Source organism: Aspergillus foveolatus (assembly GCF_047715535.1).
Source record: "Aspergillus foveolatus strain CBS 279.81 unplaced genomic scaffold BDW70scaffold_30, whole genome shotgun sequence".
NCBI lineage: Eukaryota > Fungi > Ascomycota > Eurotiomycetes > Eurotiales > Aspergillaceae > Aspergillus > Aspergillus foveolatus.
The window spans coordinates 289,864-308,887 of NW_027396094.1; the positions used below are offsets into that span (position 1 = coordinate 289,864).

The 19,024-nt window shown below is 51.9% G+C and overlaps 11 protein-coding genes across 11 annotated transcripts; 8 read left to right on the forward strand and 3 right to left on the reverse strand.

Annotated features, from left to right (window-relative positions):
• The first annotated feature begins 338 nt into the window (after positions 1–338).
• BDW70DRAFT_68064 (putative RNA binding protein (Arp)) lies at positions 339–2,718 on the forward strand. The gene is made up of 4 exons (XM_073744572.1): positions 339–577; positions 722–779; positions 899–1,605; positions 1,660–2,718. The coding sequence occupies exons 1-4, from the start codon at positions 422–424 to the stop codon at positions 2,566–2,568; spliced, it is 1,830 nt and encodes a 609-aa protein (XP_073595235.1). The 5' UTR covers positions 339–421; the 3' UTR covers positions 2,569–2,718.
• BDW70DRAFT_68061 (uncharacterized protein) lies at positions 2,719–3,429 on the forward strand. Its single transcript, XM_073744571.1, has one exon. The coding sequence runs from the start codon at positions 2,869–2,871 to the stop codon at positions 3,247–3,249; it is 381 nt and encodes a 126-aa protein (XP_073595236.1). The 5' UTR covers positions 2,719–2,868; the 3' UTR covers positions 3,250–3,429.
• Positions 3,430–3,739: 310 nt separating this feature from the next.
• On the forward strand, positions 3,740–5,241 carry pre6 (proteasome core particle subunit alpha 4). Its single transcript, XM_073744573.1, has 5 exons — positions 3,740–3,899; positions 3,968–3,974; positions 4,029–4,081; positions 4,155–4,542; positions 4,610–5,241. Exons 1-5 carry the CDS (start codon positions 3,872–3,874, stop codon positions 4,941–4,943), a joined length of 810 nt encoding a protein of 269 aa, XP_073595237.1. The 5' UTR covers positions 3,740–3,871; the 3' UTR covers positions 4,944–5,241.
• On the reverse strand, positions 5,113–5,941 carry BDW70DRAFT_68094 (CHY zinc finger protein). The gene is made up of 6 exons (XM_073744574.1): positions 5,816–5,941; positions 5,720–5,763; positions 5,578–5,651; positions 5,448–5,509; positions 5,293–5,394; positions 5,113–5,239 (listed from the first exon to the last, which is right to left on the reverse strand). The coding sequence occupies exons 1-6, from the start codon at positions 5,818–5,820 to the stop codon at positions 5,158–5,160; spliced, it is 369 nt and encodes a 122-aa protein (XP_073595238.1). The 5' UTR covers positions 5,821–5,941; the 3' UTR covers positions 5,113–5,157.
• A 303-nt stretch (positions 5,942–6,244) lies between these two features.
• Positions 6,245–10,596, forward strand: BDW70DRAFT_68110 (putative inositol polyphosphate phosphatase). Its single transcript, XM_073744575.1, has 6 exons — positions 6,245–6,610; positions 6,667–8,950; positions 9,000–9,209; positions 9,260–9,519; positions 9,566–10,233; positions 10,285–10,596. The coding sequence occupies exons 1-6, from the start codon at positions 6,563–6,565 to the stop codon at positions 10,352–10,354; spliced, it is 3,540 nt and encodes a 1,179-aa protein (XP_073595239.1). The 5' UTR covers positions 6,245–6,562; the 3' UTR covers positions 10,355–10,596.
• BDW70DRAFT_68111 (BTB/POZ domain-containing protein) lies at positions 10,597–11,942 on the forward strand. Its single transcript, XM_073744576.1, has 4 exons — positions 10,597–10,984; positions 11,053–11,197; positions 11,262–11,412; positions 11,465–11,942. The coding sequence occupies exons 1-4, from the start codon at positions 10,839–10,841 to the stop codon at positions 11,860–11,862; spliced, it is 840 nt and encodes a 279-aa protein (XP_073595240.1). The 5' UTR covers positions 10,597–10,838; the 3' UTR covers positions 11,863–11,942.
• A 153-nt stretch (positions 11,943–12,095) lies between these two features.
• Positions 12,096–13,796, reverse strand: BDW70DRAFT_150974 (F-box domain protein; the record flags this gene model as incomplete). The annotated part of the gene is made up of 2 exons (XM_073739239.1): positions 12,096–13,431; positions 13,483–13,796. 2 exons carry the CDS (start codon positions 13,794–13,796, stop codon positions 12,096–12,098), a joined length of 1,650 nt encoding a protein of 549 aa, XP_073595241.1.
• Positions 13,797–13,942: 146 nt separating this feature from the next.
• BDW70DRAFT_68180 (GFA family protein) lies at positions 13,943–15,580 on the forward strand. Its single transcript, XM_073744577.1, has 3 exons — positions 13,943–14,940; positions 15,005–15,257; positions 15,323–15,580. Exons 1-3 carry the CDS (start codon positions 14,643–14,645, stop codon positions 15,456–15,458), a joined length of 687 nt encoding a protein of 228 aa, XP_073595242.1. The 5' UTR covers positions 13,943–14,642; the 3' UTR covers positions 15,459–15,580.
• Positions 15,581–15,792: 212 nt separating this feature from the next.
• BDW70DRAFT_137935 (YjbQ family protein) lies at positions 15,793–16,432 on the forward strand. The gene is made up of 2 exons (XM_073737124.1): positions 15,793–16,107; positions 16,205–16,432. Exons 1-2 carry the CDS (start codon positions 15,832–15,834, stop codon positions 16,361–16,363), a joined length of 435 nt encoding a protein of 144 aa, XP_073595243.1. The 5' UTR covers positions 15,793–15,831; the 3' UTR covers positions 16,364–16,432.
• A 103-nt stretch (positions 16,433–16,535) lies between these two features.
• On the reverse strand, positions 16,536–17,534 carry BDW70DRAFT_137937 (zinc-finger domain-containing protein). Its single transcript, XM_073737125.1, has 3 exons — positions 17,109–17,534; positions 16,853–17,020; positions 16,536–16,798 (listed from the first exon to the last, which is right to left on the reverse strand). The coding sequence occupies exons 1-3, from the start codon at positions 17,454–17,456 to the stop codon at positions 16,664–16,666; spliced, it is 651 nt and encodes a 216-aa protein (XP_073595244.1). The 5' UTR covers positions 17,457–17,534; the 3' UTR covers positions 16,536–16,663.
• A 185-nt stretch (positions 17,535–17,719) lies between these two features.
• BDW70DRAFT_137938 (uncharacterized protein) lies at positions 17,720–18,698 on the forward strand. The gene is made up of 3 exons (XM_073737126.1): positions 17,720–17,837; positions 17,888–18,265; positions 18,313–18,698. The coding sequence occupies exons 1-3, from the start codon at positions 17,760–17,762 to the stop codon at positions 18,475–18,477; spliced, it is 621 nt and encodes a 206-aa protein (XP_073595245.1). The 5' UTR covers positions 17,720–17,759; the 3' UTR covers positions 18,478–18,698.
• Positions 18,699–19,024: the final 326 nt, after the last annotated feature.

Here is a 19,024-nt window from a genome sequence, read left to right on the forward strand (position 1 = left end):
GACGCAGCCGGACTCATTGAGACAGTTGAATTCCTTAACTATAATTGACAGACTAATAATACAAAAGTTGCGGTGGTCAACTTCTTCCCAATCCCCTCAAAAGTCAGACCCGACCCTGTTCTAATAATCTCGACGCTCCACCAAAAGTCCAGCTTCTGGGCGACTTTCTTTTTCTTCCCCATCCTTTTCCTTTCCCACTCTCCTCCCTCTCCTCTCGCTTCTCTTCCTTTCGCTGTATGTTTTTTGTTGCTTGATTCACGACTTTCTTTTTCCTTCTGGTCGTGGATCCGTGTCTTCTGCCCCCACTTGCAGAGGCACGATTTTTCTCCCTCTCCCTCTCCTCCCTTCCGTACTCCCCCCCCCCCCCATCCCCCCTGCTCTGCGCCTTTGGCATCCGGAGCCTGCGTCGAGACCCTGAGCGATGGCCTCCGTATCAGCTCCCACGCCCAAGCTGGACCGCTACATCGTCGTTCATGTGGCAACTACCTGCGATGAGCATGGCGTCTACGTCACCAAGGACTCTGCAGAGGTGATCGAGTTGGGGTGGATCTTGTTGGATACCAAAACCTGCGAGGAGGTACGCAGTGATTCTCTCCCTGCACCACACCTAGTCCACCCCCTCTTTTGTGTCTTGATTCTCGTCGGCCTAGCCGGGATTCTGCCTAGCGACATTCCGCAATCCTATGCTTTGCATGCCGCTGACCGGGTTCTGGTCTCTTAGTTGCACCGCGAGAGTGTCCTCGTCAAGCCCGTCAACACCCCGATCACGCCGCTTTGCAGTAAGTACACGCTAGCAACTGCTCTGCATTTAGATATCACATAACTTCCTCTTCTTTGTTCCAATTATCCTCCCATTATATACTGGCTTGCTGTTGCAATGGCTGACAGTGACGACAAGCGAGCCTGACAACGCTGACCTGGGAGCACGTCCGCTCAGCAGGCAGCTTCCGCGATGCCATCAACCGGTTTGACGCCTTCGCCCAGGAACACCTCTTGGATAGGAAGCTGGAATTTGCCTTTGTGACCTTGGATTCGTGGGATCTTCGGGTTCAGCTGCCCCGAGAGGCTCGAGATAAAGCAGTTGTCCTTCCCGCGTACCTTCAACACTCGCGGACATTTGACCTTCGCACCGAGTACCAGAGATGGCAAACCCACCACCCCGAATCTCTTCCCTTTGGTCCCAGCTCTCTCTCCAACATCTGTGCTGCGCTCGAAGTCGAACCGGTTCAGTCCTCTGCCCCAATCAAGCATAACCTTCCATTCCACCTGCAGGCTTTGGCGCCCGCTTCCCCCCGTCGGGCCATGGACGAGGCCGTTACACTGGCCCGAGTTCTCCGGGGACTGATTCGGAAGTCTCAGCCCGCTCATGAGCATCCGGAGATTCTTACTCGGCCAATGGATGCGAGAGCAGATGTTCGTGCATTCTTGGCAGAGCGTAGCAAGGTGCTTCATCTGAGTGGTCTGCCTCACGACACTACTCAGTCAGAATTGGAGAGCTGGTTCACCCAGTTTGGCGGTCGCCCGATCGCTTTCTGGACTCTTCGTACTCCGGACCAGCACAAACCGACCGGTACCGGATTCGCGGTCTTTTCATCTCACGAAGAGGTATGTTCAACCGTGTCTTTACTTCTCTCGTCTCACAAATCTAACATCAATCAGGCTGCGGAGAGCCTCTGCATGAACGGACGCGCCCTCAATGAGAAAGCCATTGAGGTTTCCCCATCATCTAGCCGTGTTCTTGACCGAGCAGCAGAGATTCTTACGCCGTTCCCCCCGTCGAAGAACCGCCCTCGACCCGGAGACTGGACCTGCCCCTCTTGTGGGTTCTCCAACTTCCAACGCCGCACAGCGTGCTTCCGATGCTCTTTCCCTGCGATGGCCGCTAACCCTGACCCAATGGCTTACGGGTACGGCTATGGGCCTCCCTCGATGATGCCACCGCACGTTGGCGGCCACGGTCACGGAATGGGACACTCTCGTGGTGGTAATGGTGGAGTGGTTCCATTCCGTGCGGGTGATTGGAAGTGTGGTTCTGAGGGTTGCGGTTACCATAACTTCGCTAAGAACATCAACTGCTTGCGCTGCGGTGCCCCTCGATCAGGAGCTGCTGTCGTTGCCGACTCGGCGTTTCCCTCCCCAATGGACCCTCCGTCGAACTTCGGCCACAGCTCCATGAGCAGCACCCCAACACCTGGCCCATTCGCTTCCACCGGCGCTGCATTTGGCGGATTTAACCAGCCTTTCGGAGGACATCCTGCTACCTATGGACTCCCTTCCGGCCTTGGAAGCGCTCCTGGAGCGTATCCACCTATGGGGCAGATGACCCCCGGTTATGGTTCAACAAACACCTCTCATGCCGCCGCCTCTTTCGCCAACCCGGCAACCCAGGCGGCTTTCACTGGAGCAGACCACACCTCCTCCACTAGCGCCTCAAATGGAAACTTCTATGGGAACGATGGCTCTAACGACCCTTTCGCCTTCCTGTCCTCGGGCTTAGGTGGGTTGACAGTATCGGATGATGCTCATTCTCGCCGAAATGGTGCTGGTTCCAGCAAATCGCCTGCATAAACGATCGCTTTTGGCTTGAATGGAGGATGATACTTTTTATCTGCACTTTCTTGTTTATTTGTCAATATGGAGATGCGGATATGTCGGTGCACGTTTATTGATGCGTGTTTGTCTACGGGTTCTGCAGTTCTGGTGCATCAGGTTGGGAGGAGCAGGCAGGTAGCGTGTCTTCATTTTGCCCCCTTTGATCCCTGTTTTTCTTATCCTTTTTTCGTCAGTCATCTGTGCGCACTTTATTCGACTGTATTTCGGTATGTTCTTGGTCTTATGGTTTGAAAGCGATGTTCCAAGGTATAGACGATGGTCCCGGCAGGTGGGTGCTGGTGGCTATCCCTCGATTCTCCGGTTTGGCGCGATCCTCGCTGTTTTGGCTCTTTCCGTCGACATCCGCTTTACCTATCCATCTCAGGCTTGAGCTTCCGCAGGGACCCCGAGATTTCACTACATAACGCGAGCCCTGATGCGGTCCTCTCAAGCATGACATTGCATTCTAGATATTGGTTTTGTTTTTGCTTTTCCGAACTCATCTCTGCGCTCTTCGGCAACAGGACTTTTTGGAGAATTATGGTATTGATCACGGATGGGATACATGGAACGGACTGTTGGGGGTGTTGGGGTATTCCTTTTGATCCAGCAATAACAGCTTTTGGACATACGCAGCACACGGATCGGGGATTGTGAGTACCGCCAGATTGCTTTGGTTGTTCATAATCTCGACCTGTTATTTGTATCTCTTCTTATCTTGTCTTTCATGTGTTGTGTTCTTTTTAGGAAAAGTCAATGTGCGGTCCTTGTGCCACTATAGCTTAGGTACTATTTAGCGAACATCATGTACAGCATCCAAAGCAGCTTTGACTCCTACTCGTCATAGTGAAGACGGCTCCCAGCAAGTGTGTAGCCAGCATTTTTCTGTATTCAAGACACTGCGCAAGTAGTCTTTTTGCTTGAGTATAGTCGTTATTTTATTTCCTAACCATACTCAGGTACCTTGAAAGCAGTTAGGCAGGAATACAACATTACAACGAAATAAATGTATGAGCCTCCTTCATGAAATAAGCTGTAGGCTTGTAGCTGTGGGACTGGGCTGGCCAGTTAGCCGCGCGCTTGGCATTGAGCTCTGAGGCAACCGCGGGACTCGCGTTCACCTCCATCTGTCATCGCCCAGGCTGGCTCTCTCATCCCAGCACCTCACGCCCTTGTCCCTAGGAATTGCATCTCCTTACCACGCTCCGAGCTACCTTAATCAGTCTACATTCCTGTCTTGTAGATTTCCCGCGGTTCTCAAAGATACTCACCGCTCATTATGTCCGGATACGACCGAGCTCTTTCAGGTAAGACGGCTTAGCTTCTTTAGTAACTGCTTCGTTGGTACTGAACGTGAGCTGATGCAACTGTGCAGTTTTTAGGTACGCGGAGATTGCTCCTTTCTGCTTGCGACACAACTAACTAAGGACCTTTAGCCCTGACGGGCACGTCTTCCAGGTGGAATATGCTATGGAAGCTGTCAAGCGAGGTAGGTTTACTCTAAGATCTGTTCCTAAAAACTGCATATCTGAAATCCTGACCCAATATTCTACCGGCTGTAGGAACTTGCGCTGTCGGTGTAAAGGGGAAAGATGTCGTTGTGTTGGGATGCGAGAAACGGTCCGCTCTGAAACTCCAAGATACCCGCATCACACCATCGAAGATCGCCGTCCTGGACAACCACGCTATCCTCGCCTTCGCTGGCTTAAATGCTGACGCTCGGATTCTCATCGACAAGGCCCGGTTAGAAGCTCAGTCACACCGCTTGACTGTCGAAGACCCCGTCAGCATTGAATACATCACTAAATACATTGCCACCGTGCAACAGCGATACACGCAAAGTGGAGGTGTTCGACCCTTTGGTATCAGCACCTTGGTTGTTGGATTTGATCCGAACGATAAGACGCCCAGACTATACCAGACGGAGCCATCGGGTATCTACTCTGCTTGGTACGTCATATCTCCATGGTTGGGTGGAATTTTAGGTTGAGTTGTAACTGAGACGTGGTTTATACAGGAAAGCGAATGCGATCGGCCGTTCCAGCAAGACCGTGCGGGAATTCCTTGAGCGCAACCACCAGGATGATATGGACCGAGAGCAGACGATTCAGCTTACTATCAAGTCGCTGCTGGAGGTGGTGCAAACAGGTGCCAAAAATATTGAAGTTGCCATAATGTCACCGGGCAAGACGATTGAGATGCTTCCCGATGACCAGATCGAATCTTACGTCAAGAGCATAGAGACGGAGAAACAGGAAGAAGCAGCAAAGAAGAAGACTCGGGCCGGCACTACTACGGCGGCCATTCTAACACGATCCGGTGGCGGGGAGTCCAGCGAGGCTCGGGAGTAGGTAACACTGGTTAATGGCATCAGAAGGGCTATGCGGGCTACTTAAGCCTAAGGTTGATGCTTCCATCATTCGATTTCTGGCTCTGTAGAAACGAAACATCTACGATTATAAGCAGCTCTTCAAGAGTGTATTTCGAAATCTAATTCGCTTTGGCGGAGTTGAAAGTGTTGGAGGGCGTAAGGTCGTAAATCATCATTATCTATGATACGCTCGTCTACCCTAAACGATCCGCAGTGTCTTTGGCGTTGAAGATAGAACGTTCTTGATCGCCGCGCACACGGTCATCCTTGAGCATTCTATATTCTCATCAGCGCATATCCTTCGCTTTGTCGCCGCGGGAGTCGCATACCTGGAGTTTATCCGCACGTCATCACCCTCAACCTGTAACGTCGGTTTCGGCGTGACAGCCTCGATCACGAAGTGATTATCGCAGTGTGGGCAGTACTCGTCACTAATCGATACCCATTAGACCTCCATTCCGCGAAGTAAACGCTGCCAGCGTACCTTTCCTCAAACTCCGCCGCGTCCTTACGGAAACACTTCTTGCATTTCTTGCAAGCGAAGGTCTATCCTTTATTAGCCGTTGTCCCACCAATCTGCCTCCCATATGCTGAAACCGTGGAAAAGGGCGTACCATGTCGGAGGATTTCTGGAGTGGGTGAGACTCTTGCTCAAGGTGGCATTCGGCGCAATCGAACCATTTGCGGCCTGGCAAAAGCGGCTGTCAGCTGGATGTATAAAATGTTTCACGGTAATGGGTAAGAGTATATACGCACAGCATGGGGATCGAATGGCCACCTGGGCGTTGAGTATGTGTTTACTGGAGTTGCGTTAGCATGCGGGCCACCATAGATAGTATCAGGGGTACGGACCACATAATGGTAAGGAAGAGGGGGCAAGGAGAAATCGAATCTAGGAAAAGAGCAAAGACCGCGGTTGGAGGGGAAAAGACTGTACCACGATTACCGTCTTGGTTGAGATAGAGTATAGACTCAGTCAAACAGGACACCAAAGAAATGCGGTACTTCAGGCGGAAACTAAAACTAAAAATAATTCAATTCACGCGACTCGAGTGAACAACATCAGTAGGCAGTCGCCGGTATCAGCTGGTCCAGCCAGATGGTGTGCTCCTTTTTTTGCAGCCCTCAAAATTTAGCAAATAGCTCTGTTGTCCTTTACACTGCCTCTACCCGACTCCTTTTTTCTCCTCCTGTTCGCGAGTTGGTTCGAGCGCATCCCCCACTCCAGGTCCGCTTCCTGCCACTTCTTTCATCCCCCTCCGAACTAACTACGTACACACCTCTAAGCCTCGTTTCATATTCACCTCCGACACTTGATATTCTTCGACTTTGTCCGCCGCTCTTTCATTTTCATATACAACCTTGCAGCGTCACTCCTGAATTCCTGTTTTTTCGTTCTCTTTGCGCCGACTCCTTACATTTAGCTCGGCAAACGGACCGTTGGCGGCTTGCCTAGTCATCCTCTCCAATTCCTCCGCATCTCTGTTCGGCACTACTTCTCATTGAACCCTGGTGAACTTTGGATTGGGTGCTGTAATTAATCTGATCGAGAGCCTATGATCCAGCTTTCCGACCGATCCTCGCTCCAGATTTGTCGTCATGGAGGGAAACGACAAGGGCAAAGAAGCTACGGATAGCGCCCCCATCGTACGTCATCCGCTATAGTGAACGAAATTGAAGGACTAACCGAGACCGCTGTCCAGAGACCAGTATCGTCACTTCTTTCCCATTTTGAGAATCTTTCGCATCGGCGTTCACCGTCGGCAGTTCCCAACGGTTCCCACGATTCTTACCTTCTTAAGGCTCCGCAGCCAGCCGACGATCCTCGTTCATCCACACGAGCCTCTCTCGATCTACCACGTCCATCTCCTTGGGGCTCTGGGACAAACACGCCGAATGGCCGCCGATCTGATTATGGGAATGGTACTTCCCGGCGGAATGGTGGATCTCCGGGGATATCACCTGGAAGGCGGCAGAGCAGGCCCATGTCAATGGTCTTCCACTCGTCGCCGCAGCTGCCACCTACTCTGACAGTAGACTCCCCGCGTTCTCCGCCGCGTGGGTTCAGTACCGATCGTGCTCGGGGAGATGATGCCCGCCCCGGCCGTAGTCCGCCGAGTGCTTCGCGAGAATCCCTGCATCTTGCGTCCAGTAAACCGTCGTCCAGTCGGCCAACCACCCCCACTAATTCGACATCCGCGGCGACAGAGCGGCCATCCGGACTCTCCCCCCGATTGTCCTCCTCAGTAGGATCTACTGGAGGTAGCCCTACCTTGCCCCCTCTCAATCGAGCAACGAAACCCAAGATCCCCGCCAAACCGGCGGCCCTATCCTTCCACGAGTCAAATACGTCTCTTGCGCCGCAGGCCTCGTCGCAAGAACATGTGTCGCCATTTAGCACGCCGCCGGGCAGCCCCGAAAAGACACCGCCAAGTCGACCTACGGTCACGAAACCAGTTCAACCACAACGACGCCCCCCGAGCCGGCAATCTCCGCCTCTATCTGCGGTGGAGATTCCTACGCGGAGGTCAATGGAAAGGTCGCCTGGCCGCCTGGCATCTTCGCAAGGATCCAGGGCGACATCAGCATCGCGCCGCTCTCCGGCCCCTGAACCTCCACGACAATCGAAGCCGTTGACGGTACAGATTCCTCCCAGAGGCCCTTCTGTCCAACCATCGTCTTTGGCAAGTGCGCCGCTATCTGCCCGGCTTAATCAGAAGAGCGACAGCCCCCACGCCCGACCAGGCCTCCCACCCCGCCATCCATCCACGGCCCGAAGGAGCGGCCGGTCTCCTTCAAGACAAACACCGACTTCCGAAAATCCTGCATTTCCTCGACCCCCGCCTAGAGCCGATTCGATTCCCGCACCTAAAATTCAACGTCAGCCGTCATTTTCTAGGGAAACTAAGCTAGGCCCCCCACCACCCGTAAATAACCCTATATCAAGCGAAGAAGAATTGGTTGCGGATGAGCCACCAATGCGTACCGATTATCCAGACGCATCGAACGCTAACCGGCGACCACCGCTTCTGAAGTCTGGGCCGAGGGAGATCAATACGCGATATGACACTCGGCTTATGGATGTGTGTGGGAAGCACGTCTGCACAACCGGTTACATCACACGCGTCTGGGATCTCACGACTGGTGAGCAGATCATGAGCTTAAGTCATGGTGAAACGGTCAAGAGTCTGTCGCTGGCCTTTAAGCCCGGGACCGGACTTAATGATGAAGGCCGGCGTGTTTGGGTAGGCACAAACACAGGGGAGCTTCACGAGATCGATGTCTTCAGTGGGTCTGTAGTGGCCTCTCGGTCATATCCATCGCGTCGGGAGGTGATCAAAATTTTACGGCATAAGAAGGAAATGTGGACGCTTGACGATGAAGGCAGATTACTAGTGTGGCCTCCGGATGAGTCGGGCGTGCCGAATCTTCAATATAGTTATCATAATCCTTACGACAGGGTTGCAAGGGGGCATACCTTTTCCATGGTTGTCGGAGACACCCTATGGCTTGCTACAGGGAAGGAGGTGCATTTGTATCGGCCGAATGCGCCTGATGACGTTTCATTTAAAGTCCTCAGAAAGCCGCTGGGTTCGCACCACACGGGAGAAGTTACCTCCGGCGCCTACACCACACGAGATGGTGGCCGGGTGTATCTCGGTCACGCGGATGGCAAAGTCACCGTCTACTCAGCGAGCAATTATGCCTGTCTCAATGTGGTGAACGTCAGTGTATACAAAATTAACTGCCTGGGTATTGTGGGAAACAACCTCTGGGCTGCCTATAAGACCGGCATGATTTACGTGTATGATACAAGTACCGACCCCTGGACGGTTCTGAAGGACTGGCGCGCGCACGACAGCCCAGTTTGCGGGTTCTTACTCGATTCAAGCAGTGTTTGGACCATGAATCGACTACAAGTGACGTCCCTTGGGACAGACAACTGCATTCGTCTTTGGGATGGAATGCTCGAAGACGATTGGCTAGGTTGGTGTCGTCGACCCTTGGAGTGGTTAACTGGCTAACAATGAAATAGAAGTCCACATGCAAAAGAGAGATGTGGAGTTCTGCACTTTTCGCGAGATCAGTGCAGTGATCATGACCTGGAATGCCGGTGCCTCTACCCCGGGCAGTGTGCGCACATCGACGTTCATTCAAGATGCTATTCACCCAGAAAATCCGCCGGAGATTCTCGTGTTCGGCTTCCAGGAACTGGTCGATCTCGAAAATAAGAAGATAACAGCCAGTACGTATTGGATCTCGCACTTTTGAACCTCCGCTGCTAACCTGTTGCAGAGAGCTTGCTTCTAGGAAGCAAGAAAAAGGAAAGTGGCGAGAAAGAGCATATGAGTCGTCAGTACCGCGTGTGGATGGAGCACTTGACACGTTGTATCAATGACTGTATGCCACTGGAGGAGTCGTACGTGCTCTTGCATAGTGCGAATTTGATTGGTCTCTTTACGTGTATATTCGTCAAGCACAAAGAACGGGCAAAGATCAAGGACGTCAGTGCCGCTGAGATAAAGCGGGGCATGGGAGGATTGCATGGCAATAAGGTAGGTTTCTAAACGCTCATCGTACGGAGTGACGCTAATAATGTAGGGTGCTCTTGTTTTCCGCTTTGTCCTTGATGACAGCTCCCTCTGCTTCGTTAATTGCCATCTAGCGGCAGGGCAGACGCAAACCACGCACCGCAACAACGATATCGCCGCTATTCTTGAGACTGAGTCGCTGCCTGTGGAGACGAGCATGACTTCTCGGCTGGATCACTTTGTTAGTGGCGGAGATGGGTCGATGATAATGGACCATGAAATATGTATACTGAATGGAGACCTCAACTACCGCATTGACTCGGTGCCGCGACACGTGATCATCGAGGATATTCGAAACAATAATCTCGCAAAACTTCTCGAACGAGACCAACTTCTCGCATCGAGACGTAAGAACCCTGGATTCCGGCTGAGAGCGTTCCAAGAGGCCCCGATCACGTTTGCTCCCACATACAAGTATGATGTGGGCACGGATGAATACGACTCCAGCGACAAAAAGCGATCCCCTGCCTGGTGTGACCGGGTCCTGTATAGGGGACTAGGTCGGATTAAGCAGCTTGAGTACCGGCGCCATGAGGTTCGGGCGTCAGATCACCGGCCGGTGAGCGCAACTTTCAAATTCCGCATCAAGACAGTGCTCCCTGAGAAGCGGGAGGTCCTGTGGGAAGCCTGTCAGAAAGAATTCCAGGCCGAGAAGCGAAGGCTCGCGTCAGAGGCTAGGTGAGCACCAATCTGGTATTGTCTCGGATTTCGCATACTGACTCTGTACAGCATCGAGTACCTCATCAGCATCCTCGGAACTAACCCCAAACAGGCGCGAGCCCTCATCCTGGGCAACTGAAGCTCAGTAATCTCTCTTTGAGCTTTCTATACTTTGCTTGATTTTCTGTTACTAGAGGTTGGAATTGCATTGGGTGCCTAGTTGGAGGCACGAAGAACTGCATAGTATCTCGGTCATCCTGATGCGCTCGCAAGGATGGCCTGTACGACTTACGACTCACGATAGACATGTATCACGATAGAGCTGCCGATGAGGCGAGGCAGGAGTTACAATCAAATAATGGTGTATACTAGCATTAGGTATACATAAATATGACCGTCGAATTATATTGTCCTGGAAGGAGCTTGATGGTGGCCTCCTTCCTGTCTCGGACGACATACTCGAATGTCGCCGACATCCGGTCTCTCAACCTGCCACAACGTGAACCCATCCTTCTCTTACTTGTCGTTCATTTATATAATCCCGTTTCTCATCTCGTCAACTTTAGTTTATTGTCATCACGGTCTCAGGCCTTACGCTCACGATCTAAATCGCACTAGCCACCATGTCTTCGGTCCAGGAATCCGTCGACGAACAACAGCAAAGTCAAGCGCGTCGAATAGCAGAACAGAGAGCACACGAGGATATCTATGCCGTGGCGAGTGGCTCCATAACCGTTCGGCGGAAAGAGCTAGTGCACCATATCGAAAAGTGAGCTTGCTGTGTACCCAGTACCTAAGAACCTAAAGGCATATCCAGCTGATCAAACCACTTCCTAGTACACTTATAAGAGACCGCGAGAGTGCCTTCCTCTCTGACATGATCATCGAATGCCAGAACATAGAATTTCCCTGCCACAAAGCAATTGTCTGCGCCCAGTCCCCGACCATCAGGGCTTGTGTTCAAAAAGCTCCGGTGAGAGCCGTATGTAATCCTCGCTTCATCCTCCTGGGATTCTGTAGTGTCGAAACCTAAGCAGTCTCTCTAGCGCCGCTGTAGAATCAAGATAAAATGTCATCCGCTTGTCTTTCGGATGGCAATCGAGTTTCTCTATACGTGCAACTATGATTTCTTTATGGATTTCGGGTTTCCAAGCCGATTCATGGCGAAGGGGCAGACTGTATCGGCTGATCCTATTGGTATGCAGTGTGCTCTCTTGGAAAATAGGCAGATACTAACTGCCTACATTAGACCGGCTGGATTGTTGCGAGTTATCTCTTCACCTCCAAGTACATGTTCTAGCGCAGCGTCTTCGGATACGAGCACTCAAGTTTTACACCGTCAACAGAATTGTTAGTGTTCTGCAGAGAACGTCTTTTCCCACTGTTTATCCGCGCTTCGTGCGCGAAGTGTACTGGACCATTAAGGAGAAGGATACACTTGTGAAGAGAGTTGTTACCGCTCATGCAGATAGGGTCACGCGTCAGTTGAGGGACCGGAATCACTTCGATGCGCGATTTCCGCTGTACTTACTTCGAGAGATTGAGGAGTTTGGCGTCGACTTTCTGGCGTGGATGCCCGATTGGGATGACCCTTTGAATGGTGATTGCAGTAGTGGTACCTTAGCGCCGACCCATTGGTATTGTTGACTTGATGTTGCCTGCTAGGTTGTATACTTAGGCTTTAATTCTTGTTTTAGATCAGACATGGCTCGGTCTGGGCCCGGAATCAGTGTATCTTTTGTCACATTATATGTAACATTAGCTGGTAGACTAAGGCTGGCATCCTTCATTATCATGTGGTATTCATGTGTCAAACAGTATGAGAACAAGTGCATGCAATATCACAATCTTAGGAACATAAAGTAGATGGAGAAAACAGGCTACCGCCACAAATCCCCTCGACTGTCTCTCTTGAACCCACCACTACTCTTCGGCCTGCCATCATCAACCGGCACAGCCAGAAACCCGCCAAACCCATTCCCAACAAGCACACTCTTCCTCGCATCCCCGCCCCAACTTCGACTAAGTGATGCCCCATGAAAACTCACCGGCCGCGTCACGCTATCTCTCCTTCCACCTGTCGACGGACCAAGCGGCTCGTACGGCGTGAAGTTCCATTCCAGCTCATCAAGACCCTTACTGTACACGTTCAAGGGCCTCACAAGACCACCACCCATGAACTGCGGCCCCGACTCGCCTCCACCGTACAGGCGTGGAGGCGGGGCTAATAGCAGCGCCTCGGGAAAATCCGCGTCACGGACGTAAAGGTCTGTTAGGGCGGGGAGGGAATTGGACATTAGTGTGGAGATGAGATAGGTGTAATAGCTTGCTGCCTTGGGCGGCACGCCGTAAGAGCCCGGTGGGGATGTGATTTCGTAGTGCAGGAGGCGGAGTGTACTTGAGGCCAGCGGGGGTACTTTTTCAGCGGGAAACGAGCGGGTGACCTCTTGCGTGATTTCAAGACCTTGCAGGTTTGGCGCGTGCTGTAAGAGAGTGTGGAGGGTTGCGGGGGCGACACCAGTTGAGGAGAGAGTTAGGTGGGTAAGGTTCTTGCGAGGGAGAGGGTTTGAGAGGAAAGATGTCAAGCCCATTGTTGTGATGGATGGTGTATTGCGGAGGGTGAGTCGTTGGATGGCGGGGAAGGGCGGAAGTTGGGACTGGTCTGACGTGAAGATGGAGTCGTCAAGATAGGGCGTATTATCGAGTGTAAGGTTTCGAAGATACGGGAAGGAAGCGAGGGAGAGGCGGAGCGTTGATGGCTCGATATCTAGTTCCTGTAGCTCCAGAATCTCGAGGTTACTCCAGAGCTGGGAGTTGGGGAGCTGTGCAAAGGAACCCTCTGCGCCGGATCGGTAGGTCATACGGCGCAAGTCCGGGCACCGTGCCATGAGCTCTTGCTTCAGCGTTAGACAGGCTGGGTCGTCGGTGTAGATACCTGAGGGGAGGTCGACGTAGCGCAGGTTTGGGAGGACAGAGATGGTGCGGGCGATTTCAGCCTTGTTAGCTTCGCGCGTCATGTAGGGCATGCGAAGGGAGAGGACTTGGTTTCCGAGGTCGCGGGATAGTCGCACTGAGCGCATGAACAGGGAGAGGCGCACTTGTGGAGGGTCAATGGGGTCGGCATTGCGGTCGAAGCGGGAGCGGCGCTTGCGCTTCGCTGCAAGGATCTCTTCAAGTTCGCAGTAATGGACGGCGTCGATACGGACGTGAGAGTATCTACTATCATTAGATAGCTTCAGGGAATGGGTATGAGGAGCGTCAACTCACAGCAATGACTGAGCAATGGGGTGCCAACGGCGGGACACCAGCGCGCAGTGCGCCAGATCGCGCATGTCACAGAGCATGCAGCCATCCTCGGTCATGGATTCCTCCGAGGTATCGTAGGAGTTATCGACAGCATGCGGGCAAACGAACGAGAATATCCGGGCGAGTACTGGCGGCGGCAGCCGTTTGGTGAGGTCCCCAAGGTATGAAGGCAGAGGAGGGACGTCGCGGTTCATGCGGAGGTGATCGTAACTGACGGCGTTCCCCGCACGGCTCTGGCTCTTGGAACGCCCGCGAAGTCGGCTCAGGAGTCCCATGCTGGAGGAGAGGACATTGGTGTACCAGCTTTTAAGGGTCCAATTTCGTGATAGATTATGGCCAGAAGTAGAAATTAAAAGTGGCTGAAGATGAGGCGACTGCAGACTGTCGGAAATAAATGAAGGATGGAGCGGGGGGCCAACTAAGCGAGTCGATCTGGAGGAGGCCCGTGTCTTTTATACTCATTACTCAGAGTCGCAGCAGCAGTCCAATGGTCGAAATGATCCCAATAATACTCCCAATTATGGTCCGAGTATCATATATCTTGCGCTCCTGCACTGAACCGTCCGACGATCTCCTTGGTGTCGTTGTTGGTTCTCCTGAGTCGGGGTCCCTCGTCTTCCATTATTGGCTGTGACTGTGCTGGCCATATTTATAACCACGAATCATCATAGACGACAAGACACAGAGGCGCCGAGTGTCGTGCCAAGCGTGAGGAAACGGTCGACCCGACGAACTGGCAGGCGGCGTTTCATCTGGCGCTTTTAATTTCATCTCAGGGCTGGGCCATGCGTATTTCGTACCTAAGGGATGCTCACCAAGATACTGCTAACATCGACACCTGAGGCTGAAACCATCAAGGTCCGCACGCGCTCAGCTCCATCGACGATTTCAGGCATATTCTAACATTTTGATTTCTATCTTCTCTTCATATTCTCCCGTATCAAGAGTCGGCCAGATGCTATCATTCCAGGTTATCGAATCTGAAGCTATTCGAATCGCACTCTATCAATCAAGGCCGCCGTGACATGACATCACCTCTCGGTCATGAGCCTAGACGCAGTCTACAAAGTGACGGACAGGGCGCTGTTTAACGGGGCAGTTTCTTGGATCATCAGCTCATCATGCTCTATAGCCGGCTTTTATCGAGCTCCTCGAGGGCTTTAAATACTTTCAACACCCGCTGCTTCCCAATCAACACACGATACCTTAGTTACTCTAAACCTCTTTGCAAGCCCGCAATGCCTGAGAAAGATCCCGGCTACAAGGACCGTCCACCATACAAGATCCGGTCTGATGAAGAGTTTGGACCGGTCAAATGGCGCGCAAGTTGCAATTGCGGCCAAGTCACGTACAAGATCAGCCGAGAGCAGCCACTTAACGCGAAGTACTGCCACTGTCGAGGCTGCCAAGTGACTCATGGTACGCGGACCTAACATGATTCTGTTGCTGTCTGCGAGTTTATACTAACATGCAACTTCTATAGGTGCTCCATTCCAGTGGTGTGCAGTGTTCCATAAGTCTGACCTCCAGTTCAACAAAGGCACCGAGGGCCTGTCCTTCTACTCCTCCCAGGACAAATCCAGGGACTACCAGTTACCAACAAAGGTGGCATGTGCGCACTGTCGCAGCCCGATCCTGGACGAAGGAAAGAATGTCTGTTTGATTTTCCCGGAGTTAATTGACTATGAGGGGTCGGGTACGGATCACGAAACCTGGAGGAAGACATTTGAGTCAAAGTATGTCCTAACCTCTTGGCTCTCTTGGGCATTTTCTGGGAAGAGATATTAATCCGATATTGCAGGATGCATATCTTCTATTCTGCTCGTACAATGGATATCCCGGACGGTAAGCCGAAGTGGGCTGGGATGGACGAACAGAGCGATGCGCTTGATGACTACGGGAAGCCGAAAAATAAGGATGATAATTCGCGGATATAACCGTCTGCATAGTGGCTATGTATGATATCAATTGAATGTAGTTCAAGAAGGAATTGCCTCGTTGCAGAGTAGGCGTGCGCTCAAAAATGACGTCGATAGGATTCCCCACCAAGCGGTTTTCAACAGAGAACAGCGTCCCCTCCACAAAGTTTCAATTCACAACTTACCCCATCCCGAATAGAGTCTTTACATTGTGTAAGTGATCCTCTAAATATCTACTTAGAATGACCCCTTATATGTATCCCTAATTGTTTCCCCACTCTACCCATCTACCGACTACCCTACCCCGCAGCTTCAAAACCACCTCCAGCTCAGCTTCTAACGATCTCGCCAGCATCGCAACCCCAATAAAATAAAATAAATAGCTGCGAAAATGCCCTGGACGCAAAAGACATTTACTTTGCCCTCAAAATCGCGCGGCTCCTACCTCATAACTGACCACATCCTTTCATCGCTCCCGGAAATCCGCGAGTACAAGGTCGGCATGTTGAACCTCTTCGTTCAGCACACCTCCTGCGCGCTCTCGCTAAATGAGAACTGGGACGAGGATGTCCGCGAGGATATGTCTGATGCACTGGACCGCATTGCGCCCGCTGACAAGAAGGGGAACCTTTATCGGCATAGTGCGGAGGGGGAGGATGATATGCCGGTATGCAACCGCTATGTTTCTAGCCCTTGTGCTTTTATTTGAGGAGGGGCAGAATTTTTGAGGAAAGGCGCAGTGTGCTAATGTTCGAGTTGGACAGGCACATATCAAGTCTGCGCTCATTGGAGCGTCGGTCAACATACCTATTTCGAACGGCAAATTGGCGACGGGAACGTGGCAAGGCATTTGGTACTTGGAATTCCGGGCTATGAGACATACGAGGAAAGTTGTTGCTACTATTCAGGGGGAGAAGGAATGACTTAGTGCAGATGTGGATTATCATCTATAGTATCAGGATGCTGTAAGTCGTTGGTTTGCGTGATATCAATGAGAAGGTTTGGCGTATCTCCAGTAGAGCCTTAGAAGAGGGTTTACGACCGCTTAATCGCGTGCCTCGAGGCGTCCGTAGTTTATATTTACTAGTAGTCTAGTGATTGACAAGCTTTTGATAGCTGATAAAAGTGATGTAAAGAACATGGTCTAATCCATAGATTGGTACAACTGTACAGGCCCAGCCAGGCGACATAAAAAAACATGCAATAACGCCAAAAACCATACCTTACCGCTGCTCGTACCCAGTGGCACCCTCAGTCACACGCTGGTTTTCGTTCACCTCCTCAGCAGCACCGGTGGGTTCAAGAGGGTAGCTAGAGGTGGGAAGAGACTTAAGATATTCACGGTGGTGTTCGTGGGCCTGCTATCCAGTTAGCCTCATAAATGTATCGTGCCAATATCTCGAATGACGAACAAAAGGAAGTCCACAGTAGCCGCAGGGAACAATCTCGGGCTTGTCGGTGTTAATAAAGATCCTGGGGTGGCCCAGGGGACCGCCGCCACCGTCGCAGCTGACGATCCTGTCCTTCACCCAGCGAACGGGCTGCTTGTGAATGAGTTCGATAGCGGCCATAGGCGTGGGCTACATCCATGTGTCAGTCGACTTTCCAAAATTCCGATCTCGGTTACTCTGCCGCGAGGAAAACACAGCCACCGAGCTAGTGACGAACCTGAAGATGCATAATTGTCTGCTCAAACCGAGGTCCACTCATCGCCTCTGCTCTCGGCTTCTGGTTTGAGGCCCAAGTGCCCTTCCGGTTAGGAGCCTGCATAGTTCGAATACGCTCAGCGGCGTCTGTAGATTCCTGCAGCGCAGCATCCCACGCTCCCATTGAGTCAACAGGCGTAGCATCAGTCTCAGAGACATTGGGTTTGGCCGGTCGCGGGGTCGGATCGTTCGGCTGCATAGCGTTCTCAGTGAAGCGAGGGACGGTGGTCGAGTAGGCGGCCCGCGAGGCAACGCGCGGCGCCACGGACGAGAGCGCCGCTATCCGGCTTCGGACTGTAGGCAGCAACATCTTCCCAGCAACTATGGCGTATGCGGAAGTTATAATGGCAGAGCGTGAGATGACGGGGAGGTCAGTTGAGGGTTGAGGTTTGGAGGTCCAATTATTTGCGGGAGCTTTGATTCGATGGCCGTGGAGAAGCCAATCGGCGCTGCAGGGCGGTAAGTTTCTGCCGGTAGTGCCTCTGATTTTCTTTGAACTTAAAGAGGTTTGAGGTTGGTGTTTTTATTCCTGGATTTTCTCCTGTCGTTCGACGATTGACTTTATTTTAAAATTCTACGCCTGCGAGATTTGGCATTGAAAAAAGTAGCAGCCATGCCTTCACCTTTATCATCAGGCTCCAAGCTTGCCAAGCCTGAAAAGAACATGTCCTCGCGGCTTCTTACAATGAAGGTGAGCACTTAAATAATTCCGTGTATATATGTTACGCTAACACAACGTAGTTCATGCAACGAGCTGCTGCCAGCGCTGCTACAAAAGAGGCTGCCCAGTCTGCGTCCGGTAGCGAATTCTCAGATTCTACACCGAAAAAACGCAGAGTCTCTGCCGCAGACGGAAGCTCACCCGCACCCTCATCCGACTTGGAAGCGATCTCAGCTGCTCTCGCGGAAGAAGAAGAGCGACGGCGGGAAGCCATTTCTCGGCAGGCGGCGGAGGCGGGAGAAACAGAATGGGTGCTTGACTTTGGAGATGCCGTTACCGTGAACCAGCCTGCTCAGCCGCTCGTACTCGCAGACAGTTCTTTAGACGCAGATGATGACGATTTGGGTTATGGGGGCCGCCAACTTTATGGCAACTTTAAAAGAAAGACCAAAGCTAAGGTTTGTTTTCGTATTCTCGCTATGAGTTGACGCTAATGAAAATGCAGCCACCGACTGAAGAAGCTGAAGATGGGAGCGATTCTCCAAAACCCCGACCAACAGAGAAACAAAAGAGGGTAAACATTGACACGATAACTAGTATATCTGGCGGACGTTCGAAACAGCCCGGAGGAAACAATGAGAAGTCGCAAAAGAAACGAAAACACAAATGAACGGCGGCAGAACAATCAGCGACATTCAACAGCCTTCCCTCCAAGCAGCGGCGGAATCTTTTACCAGGAAGAGTGCACAGCCAAAAGACGATTATCATTGCGAGTTGCCAACAGGACGCCAGCGCAGTATGGTGAACTATTAACTTGGTTCAGCGAGTGCCCATCTTGGTTCAGTGTATCCCACTCCTGGGTTGGCGAATTCCACTCTTTCGTTGGTGTATCCCAATCCTGAGCCGGCGAATTCCAGTTCTGAGCCGTTGAACTCAGCTTTCGAACTTTTTCGAGGCGTTTGTGCTGAAAGCTTCGGCTCTCGCTTCGCGCACGACAATGTCGCCTCTCCTAAACTGGACCTTCTCTGCTAAGATATCCTTCCGCCGGCATGGGTTCATATTTTGACCTCGTCCGTAAACACGGACTTGACAACATCCGATGCTAGGGACTCACGCGACTGCGCATAGGGGTGGGCGACCCAACTTCAACACGGACATGCAACTTTTCGTCTGCTCTGAATCTCTGAACCGTCCGTGGTCCACGGGAAATTTCATAA

Excerpts from the sequence above, each read along its gene's own strand:
- BDW70DRAFT_137938 (XM_073737126.1), top strand. The coding sequence starts at position 17,760 with ATGCCTTCACCTTTATCATCAGGCTCCAAGCTTGCCAAGCCTGAAAAG. Across the intron at positions 17,838-17,887 it reads CGCGGCTTCTTACAATGAAG|TTCATGCAACGAGCTGCTGC; the intron begins GTGAGCACTTAA and ends AACACAACGTAG. Across the intron at positions 18,266-18,312 it reads AAAGAAAGACCAAAGCTAAG|CCACCGACTGAAGAAGCTGA; the intron begins GTTTGTTTTCGT and ends ATGAAAATGCAG.
- BDW70DRAFT_137937 (XM_073737125.1), bottom strand. The coding sequence starts at position 17,456 with ATGTTGCTGCCTACAGTCCGAAGCCGGATAGCGGCGCTCTCGTCCGTG. Across the intron at positions 17,021-17,108 it reads AGACAATTATGCATCTTCAG|CCCACGCCTATGGCCGCTAT; the intron begins GTTCGTCACTAG and ends ACATGGATGTAG. Across the intron at positions 16,799-16,852 it reads GCTACTGTGGACTTCCTTTT|GCCCACGAACACCACCGTGA; the intron begins GTTCGTCATTCG and ends ACTGGATAGCAG.
- BDW70DRAFT_68111 (XM_073744576.1), top strand. The coding sequence starts at position 10,839 with ATGTCTTCGGTCCAGGAATCCGTCGACGAACAACAGCAAAGTCAAGCG. Across the intron at positions 10,985-11,052 it reads CTAGTGCACCATATCGAAAA|TACACTTATAAGAGACCGCG; the intron begins GTGAGCTTGCTG and ends ACCACTTCCTAG. Across the intron at positions 11,198-11,261 it reads AAAAAGCTCCGGTGAGAGCC|CGCCGCTGTAGAATCAAGAT; the intron begins GTATGTAATCCT and ends CAGTCTCTCTAG.
- BDW70DRAFT_68061 (XM_073744571.1), top strand. The coding sequence starts at position 2,869 with ATGGTCCCGGCAGGTGGGTGCTGGTGGCTATCCCTCGATTCTCCGGTT.
- BDW70DRAFT_137935 (XM_073737124.1), top strand. The coding sequence starts at position 15,832 with ATGCCCTGGACGCAAAAGACATTTACTTTGCCCTCAAAATCGCGCGGC. Across the intron at positions 16,108-16,204 it reads AGGGGGAGGATGATATGCCG|GCACATATCAAGTCTGCGCT; the intron begins GTATGCAACCGC and ends CGAGTTGGACAG.
- BDW70DRAFT_68110 (XM_073744575.1), top strand. The coding sequence starts at position 6,563 with ATGGAGGGAAACGACAAGGGCAAAGAAGCTACGGATAGCGCCCCCATC. Across the intron at positions 9,210-9,259 it reads AAATAAGAAGATAACAGCCA|AGAGCTTGCTTCTAGGAAGC; the intron begins GTACGTATTGGA and ends AACCTGTTGCAG. Across the intron at positions 10,234-10,284 it reads AGGCTCGCGTCAGAGGCTAG|CATCGAGTACCTCATCAGCA; the intron begins GTGAGCACCAAT and ends GACTCTGTACAG.
- BDW70DRAFT_68094 (XM_073744574.1), bottom strand. Across the intron at positions 5,652-5,719 it reads GGCCATTCGATCCCCATGCT|GCCGCAAATGGTTCGATTGC; the intron begins GTGCGTATATAC and ends CGCTTTTGCCAG. Across the intron at positions 5,395-5,447 it reads GCGGCGGAGTTTGAGGAAAG|TGACGAGTACTGCCCACACT; the intron begins GTACGCTGGCAG and ends GGTATCGATTAG.
- BDW70DRAFT_68180 (XM_073744577.1), top strand. The coding sequence starts at position 14,643 with ATGCTCTATAGCCGGCTTTTATCGAGCTCCTCGAGGGCTTTAAATACT. Across the intron at positions 14,941-15,004 it reads AGGCTGCCAAGTGACTCATG|GTGCTCCATTCCAGTGGTGT; the intron begins GTACGCGGACCT and ends CAACTTCTATAG. Across the intron at positions 15,258-15,322 it reads AGGAAGACATTTGAGTCAAA|GATGCATATCTTCTATTCTG; the intron begins GTATGTCCTAAC and ends CCGATATTGCAG.
- pre6 (XM_073744573.1), top strand. The coding sequence starts at position 3,872 with ATGTCCGGATACGACCGAGCTCTTTCAG. Across the intron at positions 4,082-4,154 it reads TATGGAAGCTGTCAAGCGAG|GAACTTGCGCTGTCGGTGTA; the intron begins GTAGGTTTACTC and ends TACCGGCTGTAG. Across the intron at positions 4,543-4,609 it reads TCGGGTATCTACTCTGCTTG|GAAAGCGAATGCGATCGGCC; the intron begins GTACGTCATATC and ends TGGTTTATACAG.
- BDW70DRAFT_68064 (XM_073744572.1), top strand. The coding sequence starts at position 422 with ATGGCCTCCGTATCAGCTCCCACGCCCAAGCTGGACCGCTACATCGTC. Across the intron at positions 780-898 it reads CCCGATCACGCCGCTTTGCA|CGAGCCTGACAACGCTGACC; the intron begins GTAAGTACACGC and ends AGTGACGACAAG. Across the intron at positions 1,606-1,659 it reads TCTTTTCATCTCACGAAGAG|GCTGCGGAGAGCCTCTGCAT; the intron begins GTATGTTCAACC and ends AACATCAATCAG.